The sequence below is a fragment of the Cetorhinus maximus genome, chromosome 14 (assembly GCF_964194155.1).
Source record: "Cetorhinus maximus chromosome 14, sCetMax3.hap1.1, whole genome shotgun sequence".
NCBI lineage: Eukaryota > Metazoa > Chordata > Chondrichthyes > Lamniformes > Cetorhinidae > Cetorhinus > Cetorhinus maximus.
In genome coordinates this window covers 72545650-72561909 of record NC_135892.1, presented here as the reverse complement: position 1 = coordinate 72561909, position 16260 = coordinate 72545650, and the positions used below count along the sequence as shown (strand labels likewise).

General features: G+C 44.4%; 1 protein-coding gene across 1 annotated transcript in view; it reads left to right on the top strand.

The window, feature by feature from the left end:
* ush2a (Usher syndrome 2A (autosomal recessive, mild)) overlaps positions 1 to 16260 on the top strand; it is a 1183552-nt gene that overhangs the window by 237552 nt on the left and 929740 nt on the right. The window contains exons 15-16 of the mRNA XM_078556364.1: positions 6541 to 6704; positions 8561 to 8719. Coding sequence (XP_078412490.1) covers positions 6541 to 6704; positions 8561 to 8719 — 323 coding nt within the window. The remainder of the gene's footprint in view (positions 1 to 6540; positions 6705 to 8560; positions 8720 to 16260) is intronic.

Sequence of the window (16260 nt, the reverse complement as noted above, 5' to 3'; positions counted from 1 at the left end):
TAGTGGTACTGTTAACAGCTGAGTCAGTGAGATCGAGCGCGTGGAAGACAGCTTGAATGCATGTGGTGACCGAGGGAAGAGGAACATCAGAAGGAGAGTTCGAAACCCTGGAAGTCAACTCTTGTGGAAGGTGATTGAGAGAAAATGTCAGTTTGGGAGAAGATTCCAAAGCGAGTTCTTGGAGAGTGGAGATGGAAACCCTCATTTGAAGGACGAAGTTCAGTGAGGTTGGTTAGTTCACAATGTGACAAATGTCTGGGGAGAGTTGAGGAGAGATCCATAGCATCTGGTTGAGGTGGCATCTGTCACTTGGTTTCAGAGTGTGGTGTGTCTGACCACAGGGTGCCTATTGGTACATGGACTGTGTACGATAGATTTTGTAACTTGTATTATCCTTACAAATCTTAATAAGTCTGTGAAGGTATAGTTGTGGGTGAAGGAGTATTGTAATTATAGTTCATTTGTTGGATAAATGTTTTATTATTTTGTTAAAAGTTCATCCACTGACTCCTGTGACTCTGTTCAGTAGCTACTCTCCACATATCTAAACAAACAAATAAAAGTTAGGGTCTGTCAAGCTGGGTTCCACTCTGGGATCAGACTTGTCCAGGGGTAACCTCAGCTGGGGATCATAAGAGTATGGAAAGGTAAAGCCTGAGATCTGACTGCTAGGAAGCCCTGATAGGTGAATGTTGGGGTGTGGTGCATTGAACAACATGGAAAGTTGGTGGCATGATGAGTATGTGATTTCATATGAAGATGCATTCCCTGGCTTTGACCACCCACGTGAGGTCATTGAGCTTCATCCAGGTCCGGAGTGTCAGACTCCTTCCATTGACCTCCCAGGCCACCTGCTCCCATTCCCTTTGGAGCGTATTCCATGATTTCCTCATAGCTTCCCTCCACCCCACTGTGGAAACATGGGGCTGGATGTTTGGGGACCTTTAAAAACAGCAGATGGGACCCAGAAACGGAAGTCCCGCCACCATTTCTGGCAGATCCTGTTTTCACTGTTAGGGGAGAGGGGACAGGGTGTGAAGTGCACAGGTGTGAATTACCAATCAGCTGGGCTATTTACATGCAGTGCACAGGACAAGCAGACCCAATTTTCATTCCAGGAATGGCCTCAATCTGCAGTGTGTTCCACAACTTTATGTTGGAGACATAAATACTCTTGAAGGGTGGATAAGTTATGTAGTGCTGTCAAGCTGTCGAGTTATTTAAATCCCCAGCCCTTTAAATATTGAAAAAAACTTTATGCCTGTGTCCGTGAGAAGAAAGAAATCCAGTTTCAATAGCTGTTTGTTGACATAAAGTGCTATCATTATGGCATTATTACCACTTGACTGCTTTCTTCAACCTATCATGATCATATTGATGGCTGTAAGTTCACAGTTTCATTGACAGCTCAAAAAGTTTATTAAAAGATTAATTGTCTTTGATTGGGGGGGGGATTATGAATACAAACGTTTGTTTTTATACATGATTAAGTACTTGAGGGGATTTAAATGTATTGAATGGGTTTTCATGAATGGAACTGTGTTTTGTATAATGAACTCTGTAATAGATATTTAGAACTTTTATTTCATCTCAACTTGGCTCCTGAGGTCTGCCTATTGTAGACACTGGGTAAGTTGGCATGGCAGATGTAAGGGCAAAGGGTGATGGATGGGGGTGTGGGTAGGCATTAAGTTGACATAGGGGCTATAAGGGGCTATGGAAGGACTGTCATAAGATGGCATGCATGAGCGCTAAATAGGCATAAGGGCTTTAAGGGGCCATGGGGATGGGCTGGGGCATGGGGTTGACATGGAAGGTATGAGGGGCTATTGGGATGTGGGACATGGGTTGTCATTAATTGGCATGGATGGGGTATGGAAAGTGGTGGAGGTGAGGGCTAGAGGGCCTGATATTTAACAAAACAACTCAGATGAAGTCACAGCGAACCAAGGTGGGTTCTTTAACCAGCCCACCTCAGCACTCAGCAGGCCCTGTGGCTGCCTCCAATCTGCATCCACTCCCCCAGCGAGAAAGTTCCACCATTCGGTGCACTTTTTCCCAATGTGCTTGCACCAAGTGAAAATCCGGCCCATGATCTCTCTCCCCCTGGCGACCTCCATAACTAAGGCCCATTTGATAACTAAGTGATCTTATTGAAACATACAAGATCCAGAGGGGACTTGATAGGATGGACGCTAAGAGGATGTTTCCCATTGTGGGGGATTCTAAGGGACACAGTTTAAAAATTAGGATCTCCCATTTAAGACTGAGGTGAGAGTTTTTTTCTCTTGGAGGGTCATTAGTTTGGGGAATTATCTTCCTACAGAGCAGTGGAGGCTGGGTCGTTGAATATATTCAAGGCTGATTTAGATACATTTTAGATCAATAAAGGAATCAAGGATAATGGCCGAGGTGTGGTGGGGGGCACTCGAAAAAGTGGAGTTGAAGCCACAATCAGAACAGCCATGATTTTATTGAATAGCAGAGCAGGCTCGATGGGCCGAATGGCCTACTCCTACTCCTAATTCTTGTGTTATTGTGTTCTCGCATCCAGTGCCACATTCTTGAACATGGGAGTTCTTTTCTCTGCCTGAGTGATCTATTTGCTTTGGTTCCAATTTCAGCCATTTGCAATACTGGTAGTCCACAGCAGCTCTTTCAGAGGGATACACTGCTGTTATGAGCTAGAGATTAGATGGAACACGATTTATTCTTGCATGCTGTTAGGCCCCCTGTTGAGTGTGCAGCCAACTAGCGGGGCAAGCTGCGCTCAGCTGCACGTGACGTTCAGGCAAAGGAGGAGGCAACGCAAAGTTTCTGTGTTGCTTGCTTCAGCAGGACTGGATACAGGCAGATCGCAAATCACAGCCTCATGTCCAAAACAAGTGTGGACCCATTTTTAGCCCTATGAGATAACGTGCCATATATCACACTTGTCAATTACAAGGTATTTCGTTATGTGCATAAGTGTGTATTGAATCATTAGTAATGCTGGACATTCAAAGCTGCACCTATCTTCAAAATTCAAGTTTATCTCAAGTTAAGCAATACCAAAAAATACACTTATTTCTATTCTGTTCTACCACAATAATGTTTCAGTTTGTAAACACATCTAGGATTTTCCGCACCCTCCCGCCACCGCAATCTCCTGGTCCCGCCGCAAGTCAATGGACTTCTGGCTGGGGCTCCTCCTCGCCCGCAACAGGTCCCACCCGTGACGGGGCTGGAAAATCCCGGCCCTAGTGTGGTACTGAATCAGACAGGCCCTAGTTGAATGGCTGGTCTGTATTGTGTCACCTGACCTTAGTAGGAAAGTAAGTACAGCAGTTTGGCATCTAGAAGAGGAAAGTAAAAATAATCATAGCATTTTCTCCTGAGCACACCATCTATGGATCCTTGCTTAACAATATCCTTGTGTGTGGATGTTGGGCTCAGCTTTGTTTGTTCTTTATAGTTTAGTAGCCTGCTACTAGTTGCTATGTTGGCTCATTAATGAATATTGTCCAATTAAACAAGAAACCTGTGGAATTGAACCGCAACATGAACTAGTCTATAATCTCCCAACATGATGAAAGCTAGCCACTGCTGTAAATCGCAGAACTCTACCTATAGAAAAGGTGATGGATTGGTTGGCTTGGGCAAATAGGGCATTAATAACCTGATTGGTATACTTGTGCACTGCAGATTCAAAGATATAGGGAATTTTCCCTGTTACCCCCTGAAGAGAGTCTGAGGCGAAAATATAAATGTCATTGGCAAATTTTTCGGCCACTTGCAAACCATTGCTACCTGACCCAAGAGGCAGCAGATCTTATTGCATGAGGCAGTAGAGATCAGCATCAGTCTATCAGGAGAAGTGCTGCCTTTTCATGCACTGCTCGTCAGACAGACCCAGGAAACCTAAGTCTTATATGGACCCTGTGTAAGACCTTCTATGAGCAACCCCCCTTCCAACTGCTCCTCAAGGTATTGCAACCTTTTCCTCCTCTTCCATCCAAAACAAAGAAGCAAACATGATAAATCGTGAGTACTCATTCAATTTGACTGATGTAAAAGAAGGTCAGTAACACACAAAGTCTAAGCTCAAAATTCCATGGATATTGAAAAAGTGCAGTGGCACACTATAATCTGGCAGCTTGCACCTGATTACTCCTTTAAATAGTGCTTCTACCGTGCTGGATTTGGTGCTGAACAAGATTGTAATATTTCAAGTTAACAACATATCTGGGTCCTAACGGCATTGTAGATTCCTAGTTTGCATATAATCATGAAGCAAACGCCTGCCACAGATTATTCTGATGGCACTTCAGACACTTAAAGAAATCTACAGTTAAAGTGGTAGCGGGCTCAAATTGTGTTGGAATGGGACGACAGGTTTTGGAAGATGACTTAAGCTTCATGCCTCCTGCCCGCCCCCCATTCCTACTGAGTGAGGTTGGTTAAAGTTATCCTTAGTATGTCACATTGCTATTGATTGGCCGCAGGAACAGAGATCATTAGGCTGGCTTTGAAAATTAGCGCAACAGACGCCGGATATTTGTGGACAGAGGATATGAGTAATATCTCCTCTATTTTAAAAATGTGAAGCAACTCTGACACAACTTCTCTGCTAAAAAACAAGATCTTCAGACACTTTTCCTTTGACGTATTGAGGTGCAATTGCCTTAGTTGAAATATATAGTTTGGAGAGTAGCTGATGCAGTGGCAAATAGAGCAGTGGTGCAATCTGATCTGTTGAACATCCCCCAGTACATGTCTTATTCATCCTCTAGGAAACATAGGACTGGATTTTACATTGGGGGCGCTGGTTCCACCTCCAAATGTAAAAGTTGGGGGGGAGCCCACATCTGGTTGGGCGTTAATTGACTTGAGGTGGGACTTTGGCCCCTCAGCCAACAGGAAGTCCCACCTCAGAGAGCTGCCAGCCAATCAAAGGCCAGCAGCTTTCCAATACTAGCAGTGCACACTGGCATGTGTGCCTGTACTGCAGCGAGGCCTGCAGGAAGGTATGCTGTGCTGGAACTGAACTGAAAGTTGAGTCTGGGGTTCTTGCCAGAACCAGGCTGGGAGGCCTCAGCCAGGGACATGGGGGACCGGGATAGACAAATCAGGAAAGGAGGGGAACCTGTGGGGAGAGACCTTGGAAGGCACATTCCAAAAGGCCTAGGAGGCCCATTAAGGAGGCATTCCACCCTGCCTGCCACCAGCCTGTGCAATGAAAGCTACTGGGCAGGACACTTGGCATGGACCTCTCCTGGCGCTGATTAAATCCCAGTAGTGGTGAGATAGCCCATGGGTGGATAGGCTCTTGAAGCCTCCCTTCCCTCTGATAATTTTGGTGGGGCAGGCTGATAGGTGGTGGGCACGTGCCCTTGACATTTTATGATCCCCCCACTTACCAACTGTCAGGAGGGTGGTAGAATGATGGAATTCCCATGTGAAACTCCATCCTTGCATGCTTAAAGTAACAGCAAAGATATAGGTGTGAACTGCACACACCCTTAGAAAAGATTCAGCAAGATAAACAATTGAAAAACAACTCATACAAGAAGACTTTTGAAGTTCACCTCTTTGAAACTGTAATACTTGGGGCTGTGGTTTAAAGGAAGTCTGCATTCCTGTTATATTTTTTAAACTGTCAGACATGTGTTTTCAATGTGTGCCACTAGAATGAGCTTACTTATCACACAAAATTTAGATGTAATCCTGCATGTACAGCAACTCTTAGCGCTGTTCATATCATAATATAATCTGCATCTCACTGGTGGTCAATGAGGCTGGTGAATGTGGACATAACCGGAAGTTGTTATGAAGCACAAAATGAGTAACAAAGAAGCACCACCCTTGTACTTTCAGTACCCAACATGAAATTGATGCTGCCTTTGTATACATTCCTCTGATATGTTTATGCCACGTTTTGCCATATGACATAGGACAGAGACTGAAATAATTTGAATAGTTATTTTTAAATTAAAGCTTGTTGCTGAGAGCGCTGTGCATTACTCTGTTGTAGAGTTGGTCACATTTTTAATCCAGAATGGTCAGGTATATAAAAATGACCTGTTCCTGCCCGTCTTTCTATTTCACCATTCTCTACTTTGATATGTGAACGTCTTGAGATTTGGGATATAACTTTGCCAGCTTTTACCTCTCCGACCCTTCAGGCATAGTACAGCTGATGAAACATTAGGGGCGGAGTTTTATGGCCCCGTAGCGGCGGGGGCGGGGTAGTAAAATACAGTGAGCCGTTCTGAAGTCCATTGGCTTTGGCGGGACCGTAAAATCCTGCAGGTGTAAAATTCCACCCTCACAATTTAGAAAATGAATAGTAGGTTGGTTACCTTCTAAAACAATAGCTTTTAGCCTAATTGGTAAACAACATTTAGAAGAACAGTTTTATCTAATCATTTTAACGTATTAGACGAAGTACCATCAAGTTATCAAACATAAACTAATTTTACAGCAAAGCTATAAGGACAGCTTATTGTTTTTTATGTGACATGGTGAAAATCATTATATCTTTGTTCTGTGTATTTACAGCTGCCAACCGTGCAATTGTAACCCTGCAGGCAGTGTTAATGGCACTTGCCACCAAACAAATGGAGCATGTTTCTGTAAACAGTTTGTAACTGGTTTAAAATGTGATGTATGCGCCCACTATATGAGTCACTTGGATGTGAACAACACATTTGGCTGCAGTAAAAGTAAGTAATTATTTTCCTGCAAGCAAATTTATGGCAAGTATTTGCAAATTGACACTGGAATACAGTACAGCTGAATATTTTTTTGACAGTCCCACTTCAAATACCTGTGGCTGGGGAAAGTTCAAGGTTTTTTTTCTCTACTTTAGTACTTCATAACCATTCTAATACCAGACAGTGTAGTCAGTTTCTTTTTGAAAATGTTTTATTTTATGAATCTGTTACATATGTTATATATCATTTTGAGGTATCAAATATTACCAAAACAAAGAGATTGGGCTTGTGAATGATAGTGCAGTAGGCTAAATGTGTTTGAGACACTGGTTTTAGTCTATGCAGCTCGGGGTGTTTTTCTATGTTAGCAATGCAGTATAAATGTAAGTTGTTGTTGGATTGATGCCAAAGTTTAAGAGCAACTCAGCAATTGGTCATAAAATGTCCTCACTAATAAAGGCAACACATTAAGCTCTGGAATTTGCAGGAGCTGGGCAGTTCATGGTGTGCTTAGTTGAATAAACATTTCTCTGCATCCTTTAGCACAAAAATATTTCAGGAAGTGCAAGTTGATAACATTTGGGACCTTGGTAAGCAAAGGGACCAACAGTATGTCACCTCAAACAATGAGACTTAAAAATTGGGAAATAAATGCTCAGAAAAAACTCAGAAAAGACTCAGAAAAAAGCTGAATTTAATGCCAAATGAGATCCAGGAAGAGCAATAAAGAAAAAGAAAGAAAGATTGAATTAAGGCAGAAAGGGAACATAAGAAAATAATTCAAATTTGAAATTCAACAATTCACTACCTACAAAAATTAGATTCCACACTTTCAAGTGTTCACTTTTTGGTCCGGAGAAGTTGATTGGAAGTCATCTATAACTATCACATTGTTGAAAGAGTACTTGTTCTATTAATTACTAGATTTAGCTTTCTACAGCAAGTTTAATGGGCAATTGATATGCAAATCCAGCAACTTCATGAAACTCATGGGAATGTTAAGGATATGCCATTTTCGCAAAGTTTATGGCACAAATTGGACAGGAGCTTGTAGCGATTTTGAATGAATGGGCTATCCCTTCCTCAGCACAAGCTGTTGGCTGATTTGTGTGTCATTTTTCAGAAAATACTAGGTCAATAATTATGTTTAGAGTTCTCAAAGCAAAATAAAAGAAATGTCCCCTTTGCAGCTTTGGAGAAATCCAACAAACCTGCACAGAAAGGTAGCTCCTTGATCTAGTAAGGTTTGCTGTAAAATGTTGCCTTACTTAAGCAGTGACTTATAGATTTATGTTTTATGAATCATGAGATAATACATTAAGCAAATGCCATTCATGTTTTTATCCATCATCCATTTCTTCCACCATTTAACAAAGGTGCCAGGCTTGGCTCTTTGGTAATGTCCTTGCCAGTGAGTCAGTAGGTTGTGGGTTCAAGTTACATTCCAGAGACTTGAACACATAATCCAGTTGTCACCTCTGTGCAATACTGAGGGAGGATGCTGCACTATTGCAAGTGCCATTCTTCATCTAAAACATTAAACCGAGACCCTGTCTGCCCTATCTGGTGAGCATAAAAATTTCCACAATGCAATTAAAAGAACAGGGAGGGAGTTCTTCCAGTGCCCTGGCCAAGAGTTATCTCTCAACCTACATGCAGTTTCTTCCTTTGCTATTTGTGGGACCTTGCTGTGCAAAATTGCATATTAGCTGCCATGCTTCCTACGTTACAACAGTGACTACACTTTAACAGTACTTTATTAGCTGTAGAGTGCTTTGGAACATCCTAAGGTTGCAAATGATGCTATATCAATGCAAGTTCTTTCATTTTAAAATATGTTTAACATTGTATTTTAATTATTATAGCTCCAATTCAGCAACCCCCACCAACAGCCCACGTTTTGAATTCTAATGCTGTTAATCTATCATGGAGTCCACCTGATGCACCAAACACTAATGAGCTCACATATACCTTGTACAGAGATGGAGTAGAAATTCATACAGTTCAGGATAAGTATCCATTTGGTAAGCTATTTTCTTTCCCTGAAATACTAGAAGTGGTTATTTGGTAACGAGGTAACAGAAAAAGTTTACATTTGTTATAATTTTCATCAATTAATGGTCTTATATAATTGGAAGCAATTTTTAAAATTTAAGATTTGAATTCCTTTTCTTTTTCCATATTCCTTCTATTCCTGGCCTATATACTATTAGACGGTTAAGAGGGCAAGCAGATTATTGTCACTGATCTTTATCTATATGATCTGAACCATCTGCTAATGTGATGAAAGTATAATAATTTTCATAATATTTTTCTGCTTTATTGTGAAGTAGTTTTATGGGAATAAGTAAGGGTCTGTGTGCAATTTAATTACATTTTGTAGTCAAGCAGACTGCACGTTTGAAATCATCAAAAGAAGCTAGGTGCTTGACATGCTAATGAGTAAACATGGATGCTGGCTTAGCATGTAAGGTGTGAAGGGAATTTACATTTTTAGATAAATGAAGGGATATTTGGATGTCAAAGGAATCTTAGTCTGTTTACAACTAGCCAGATAAGCAAGGCTAAGGAATGTGTTTATTTTTCCCAAAGGTTGCTGACAATATATATTGGCAACATGAAAGTTTTTATATTATGAGGAAGATACAGTTTCAAAGACATGTGGAACAATAGAATTTACATATTAAAAAAAAAGAAACATATATAAAGGAGAATGAAAGGCTATGTGTCAGAAGGCCATGTAAGATCTAACAGGAGTGTGTAAAATAGCCTTAACAAAGCCTCCAGCATTTGTGCATAAGTCTGCCATCTAACAAAACTGAAGTTGGGGAAAAGCTATTTGGAATTCCACTGTCCAGGGTATTGTGTTAACTTGCTGAGTTTATTTGAAATCTAAAATCTATTTTGGATTGTTGCCTTAAAGGGACTGTAACTGGGGGTCAGATTAATTAGGAATTTTGGGAGTTAGTATAGTAGTAAGTAATTTGTGGTCTTATGTGTGTGCTTGAAGTCTTTTATATTTTGTTAATAAAATTTAAGTTTAAATTTTTAAAATCTCTAAAGGTCTTGGTGGACTTATTACTTCTGAATTCTGTGCACACATCTCGTCATAAATACAAGTTGCAAAACCATGTGATAGCACAACCAAGTTTCCCTTGTGGATTTGGTCCACCTGGCACACATCACCTACCACGTCATAACACTAGCAAGAGTTGCTTGGCGATGACTTTCATTCCCTTCCTGTGGGAAAGATGCTCACCTCTATTAAGTTCTGTAAGGTGATGTAACCAAATGAAGAATTTAATAGACTGGGAGGAATGAATGCATGCTCTGTTATAGTGATGGCGCATGGATTGGCGCTGCACAACTCAAATACTGAAAAGAAACATATTTGACAAATGCTCTTTCCTTACATTTCTGTGATGTGATGTGACTGTTAACAGTGATTTTCCTTAATATAATACTATTAAGATTCCATAGAGCAGAATTTTCTCTTCGGCGTGTGGGAGCGGGCCCCGCATGCTGACATGTAAAATGATGCGCGGTGATATCGGGCGTGCGTTGGACGGCACCCACCGAACTGTCAAAGGCCTGTTAAGGCCATTAGGAGAGTAATTTTAATCATTGACAAGACTGCCCGCCCAACCTTAAGGTTGGCGGGCAGGCAAAGTGCCCAAGCGGCCTTTGCATTTTTCATGAAACCTCATCCATGGGCAGGATGAGATTTCATGAAGGTTTTATTAAATAAATAAAAGTTCCTTTAATAATTCATAAACATGTCCCAACTCATGTGACACTGTCACATGAGGGGACATGTCTGAATAATTTTAATCTTTCTATTTTTCAAACTTTAAATCTAACCTTAATCTCCCTGGGGCAGCTCCTCAGGGCGATTTTTGCGCTCTTTTGCGTGCATGATACTGGGCGCGGGTCACGCTAGGTGGGCCTTAATTGGCTTGCCCACTTAAAATGGCAGCGATCGGCTCCACATCCGCTCCCGACCAGCCAACCTGACAGGCAGAAGATTCTACCCATAATGATGAACATTCAGCACCACATGCCATTACTAGGTAAACTAAAATAAATAAGCACCATTGATACGTTGCTCACCTCATGTTCTAGATCAAAGTGACTACCCAACAGTTAAGAAAGCATATTGAGTGAAATTACACAGTATGATTTGAGCTTGAAATGACACATTCACATGAAATTCCTTTATCTACTATTTTAACACTATTTTATTTCAAAAGGATTTAATGGGGCCTAAATTGGAAAGATCCAAAAATGGGCACAGGAATTGCACTGTGGTGCCCCAGGCACCTTCATGCTACCTTCTCATTAGCATGAATTCTGCATACAGCCAGCACTACCCATGCGTTGATTAGCTGCATGAATCAGCAGGGAGCCCAAAATCGACAGTTGCTAGCTCTACTTAAAGCTAGCCTGCACTGGTTAAAACTAGCCTGCATTGTTTAAAGATAGCCTGCACCTCTTAAAGGGGAGATGCATTGTGGCTGGAGCAGGTGCTGGGAGGAATGTGAGCTGAATTTAACTTGTTAAGTAGAGAAGAATGACTGAACATGGGAGAGTGCAGGCATCCAAGTTGTCTAACACTGCACTGGAGTTGTGAAGGAGGTGGGAGGGAAGAGTGATGCCCTTTCTCCACATACGGGGAGGAGGCCTTCCAGATAAATGGTCAAAAGATACTAAGAGAAGATAGCTATGGAGGTTAATGCTAGGAGGTTGCAGCTGGGGCTGCAACAGTTGGCAGATTCCGGTTAGGACTTCCTTAGTGAAGCACAGACATCACAAAAATTGGTTGTCGCTGCAGTCTGAGAATGTTCCCTGAATACCCTGAACAGACATGGGCTCCTGCTCCACCTCCTCTCTCTCTTAGCAGCCTGATGTGGCTTCTGCACATTCTCCCAGTCATGCTCTATTACAAAAGGAAGGCTACAAGTGCATCCATGTCTGGGAGCAGCTAGTTGGGCCGAAGCCTTGAGATCAGCAAATAGTCTTTCAGTGACTGCTACACTACTCACTGTGAACTATTGAATCTTGAATCCACTGTGAAAAGCATTAAAAATGTGTAAAATTGTAGCAACAGCCTGAAGAAATCAATCAGTAATGAAACCTGCAAGTAGATGATGCTCCCTTCGTATACAGTTGGTGGGGTGGGGTCCTTTTGGCTACTTAACTCGTGTTCAGCCGTGCAAGTTTAAGAGTGTGGGCTGAATTGCTGAGCTGCAAAATAGAAGTGATGGTCTCAAATCAATGATAATGCTGATTTGCCTGCTCTGTATACTTCTGGCAGGTATTAACTGTGTGTGCGCTATGCCGTTTTTGGTCCATAATGGCACTCGTAGAACCAAAAAAAGGATGCTGCTGAGCCCAATTTCTTGCCAAATATGTCTACAAAAATGATGGACAAAATAATTCTACATGAATTGTAAGATGTAATCTTCTACCCTGCCAGGTTATACTACTGATCAAGCATGAAAATTTCGTGAAATAATGAGACAACACTCAAAGCTCGATTGAAAAGTACTAATGTTTAATACTAGGTTTGAACAAAACAATACACCTGTTACAATATACTCATTAACAATACACCTATTACAATATGCTCATTAACAATACACCCGTTAGTCATGTGTTAGTCATACACATTTCAAGAAATCATACATTCGATCGCTCAGCGAGTGGTCAACCTCCCTGTTAACTGTTCTTTCAGTTGCCGACCAAGCTACTCGATTTGAGCATCAAATCACTTTTTGCAACAATTTTTATACCTTTCTTTCCAAGGTGAATAGGATATTTCATTGACAAAATCCTACTGTAGTCCCCAGTATTGGGTTGAAGTTGGTGTTTCGTGGAACATAAAATGGCCAGTAACAAATTAGCAACCCATTGCACACTCATTTGACTGGCTCGAATGGAAAAGAAAATTAGGTGGGTGTAAAAGGAGCTGCCAAATTGTTATTACTCATTTGGTACCGTCAGTAAAGGCCAGTTTCAGCCCCAATGTGTTTTTGAAGTATTATAGTTGACTGTGAAATTGAAGACTGTGGGCAGAATTTTTCCCTTGGCGTGCGGGACCGGCGTGGACAGTCGGGAAGCTGATCACTGCCCGCGATTGGCAGCACACCGTGATTTTACGTGGGCGGGCCAATTAAGGCCCGCCCAGCGTAAGACGCGACTCCAGAATGAGCACAAAGGGGTGGATGGGGACAGGTGCTTAATGTCCACTGGGTCCAATGATGGCTGATTCAAATGCAGCCTTGGCAGCCCTTGGAAGGCTGCCATCGAAGGACGTGGAAGTCGTGATGGACAGCTTTGTGGGTGGACATGGCAGGCGGGAGGGCAGGTCGGCGGGGCAGTCGGCCCTGTGTTTCTCAGATGAGTGCCTTCCTGCCCTCCTGGAGGCAGTGGCAGCACGGAGAGAAACCCTTGCCCCCAGGGATGGGAGGAAGGGGCCACCCGACCTCACCAAAAAGGCCTGGGAGGAGGTGGCATCCAGGGTTAGCAGCCATGATGTGCTGGGGTGCACATGGGTGTAGTGTCGGAAGCGCTTCAGCAATCTCCTGCAATCGGGAAGGGTGAGTACTGTGTTGGCATGGGTCACTTTGCAGAGCAGCTATGAGCTGCCCATCCCGCTGTGAACCTCAGAGGTGTTAGAGTGTGAGTGGCAAATATCAATGAGGCAGCACCTGGGCAAGGGGGTGAGCCCTGACTGCTTGGACTGAGTGCCTTGTGGCTCCAGAGCCACGAATTGGCTAAGCCCTGCGAGGTATTCCTCAGATGGGGTTGGCCAGGCTGCAATGGCACTGCAGGTAGAGAGTGGACCAATCAATGCTCCTCCAATCTTTCAGGAGAAAACATCCCATAACTATGCAGAGAGGTTGTGTACTGGCAGGGGACTGCCACACCTACTAATCCTCACTCGTTATGAGCAGGAAGCTCTGGAGCTGGAGAGGTGCTATGCCCTTAGGTCAAGCAGCTGCGGAGAGGTTGGGGTGCCACAGGGAGGTAAGAGTGTAGTGTATTGAGGTGAGAATGTTAGTAATTGCAACCATCCCACTGTAGTCTCTATCTTGATGTGAGCCTCGAACCTGGAATCCCCATTGATAATGGAAAGACGAGGGCACCATGATGCACCCTGATCTCTGTCTCATGTTGTTCCTTTTAGGCTCACCACCAGCCCTTCGGAATGAGGAGCCCGAAGGCTTACCCTGGCTCCTGAGGACAACACTGATCAGAATGCACCTGTGTCACACCCGCGCAGATACCAGGACCTCGGTGGGCATGAGATTGCTGGCTGCTATCACGGTGCACATTGGTGAGGGCACTTCACACTCAGCTGAGGTGCAGGCAGCGGCAGAGGGTGCCCAGGACGCCGGCAGTTGGAGGACAGCTGGGGACCAAAACAATGCTCAGACGATGGCTGATGATGTGCCTCTTGAGTCGTCTATGAGGCAGCAGATGCTGGACATACAAAGAAGTGTGTACGAGGATGTGGCAGAGATACATGAGGGAATGTGTGTCATGGTGTCCATTATGGAGGAGTGCTTGCGGAGCATGAGCAATGCAATGACCCTCATGGCCGAGTGCACAGCCTCTTCCATGGAGAGAGTGGCGACTCTCATGGAGAGGCTGCTCCAGGAGCTGAATCAGGGTGTTCCTGGAGATGCACTCGGACTTGCAAGCTCTCACACTGGCAATGACCCCAGGTGTTCAGTGTCAGTGTGGGAGATGGATTGGGCACCCAGTATTCCAGCTAGGTGCCTGTCCATCAATGGTAAGCAGGGAGGTCCAGAGCAACCGCATATTGGCGCATGAACTGCCTGTCGTCTCTGCAGGACCCTCTCAGGGTGCCCCGGATGAGGGCAGCAGCTCCTCTGCCCCTCTGCCAGTGACTGGGGCTTCCAATGAGGCTGTGGCGACTGGGGAGATGCCAGCTATGGCACTGGCCGCTCCCTCCCAGGTGGGGCCAGCACAGGCTCCATGGGCCAGAGGACGCCCACCAAATCATCAAGGCCAACAGGACAGCAGAGTGAGCAGGCTGACTCCAATGCCGGTCCCAGTGAGTGGGGAGCACCTAGACGTAGCATCCGCAAGCGAAAACTTTAAGCACCTTAATCACAACATGACCTGATCATGGGTGATATTTGTTTACCCCATTTTTCCATTCAGTGTTTATTGATGTGATGGAAAACACCTGTCGATGTTAATTTGTAGAATGTATGCCAGGCACCATTTAATTAAATGTGTTTTTGTGCAACTGACCTCTGGATGCTTCACTTGTTCTGCAAGTGCAGTGTAGGCCATGATGTAATGATGGCCATGTTTCTCATTACATTATGTGCCATTTCAATAAAGTTTATGTCATTGATCAAGGAACTGGTCCTGTGAGGGATCGAGTATGGGGCCTGCAGCCCTGGCACGCGGTGGTGGCCCTTTTAGCTGAAGGAGCATTGGATCAAAGCATCCCGGGTGTCCCTGCCTCCCTGGAGGTTGCCCAGGTCAGCGTCTATGCCCTCAGCGTTCTCCTGACCATGCTCATCTTCTGACTCACTACTGGACTTATCGTCTGTTGCCTGAGCAGCTGCGTCAAGATCTTCTTCCTCCACTGCGTACCCCCCTCTCCAGTGCCAGATTGTGGAGAGCGCAGCATGCAACCACTGTCAGTGACACATGATCTGGGGGGGTATTGAAGTGTGCCCCCTGAACAGTCCAGGCATTGGAAGCGCACCTTGAGAAGACCTATGATTCTCTCTACTACCGCCCTTGTGGAGGCATGGCTCCTGTTGAACCACTGCTCGGCCTCTGTTCTTGGGTGGCAGAGAGGCGTCATGAGCCATCTTTTGAGGGGGTTAGCCTTGTGACCCAGCAGCCATCTATCCACTGGAGCACTGAAAAGCCTCGGCACCTGGGAGTGTCTCAGGATGTAAGCGTCATGGGAGCTGCCTGGGTACTTTGCACAGACCTGCAGAATCTGCATCTTGTAGTCACACACTATCTGCACGTTTGTGGAGTGGAATCCCTTCCTGTTGATAAAGGCACCCGGCTGACCCGCTGGCGCCTTGATGGCCACATGTGCGCAGTGGATTGCACCCTGGACGCGGGGGAACCCAGCAATCGCGGCAAAGCCTCTGGCTCACTCTGCCTGGTTGGCCTCGTCCATACAGTAGTGAATGAAAGTCAATGCACGCCTGAACAGAGTGTCTGTCACCAGCTTGACACAATTGTAGACAGCTGATTGGGAGACTCAACACAGATCCCCCACTGTGCCCTGGAAGGAGCCGGAGGCATAGAAGTTGAGGGCCACCATGACCTCCAACACCACTGGCATGGGGTGTCCATCCACACAGTCAGAGCAGATTTCAGGGTCGACCCTCTGACAAATGGAGGTCACTGTCTCCCTTGAGAGGCAGAGCCTCCTTCGGCATTGGACCTGACATATTGAGGTAGCTGCATCGCCGCCTGTAAATACTGGCAGCAGGATTGTGGTGTCTTCTGCGGCCCCTTCCGCCTTGGAAATCCTGTTGGCCCTGTGCCCTTGTTG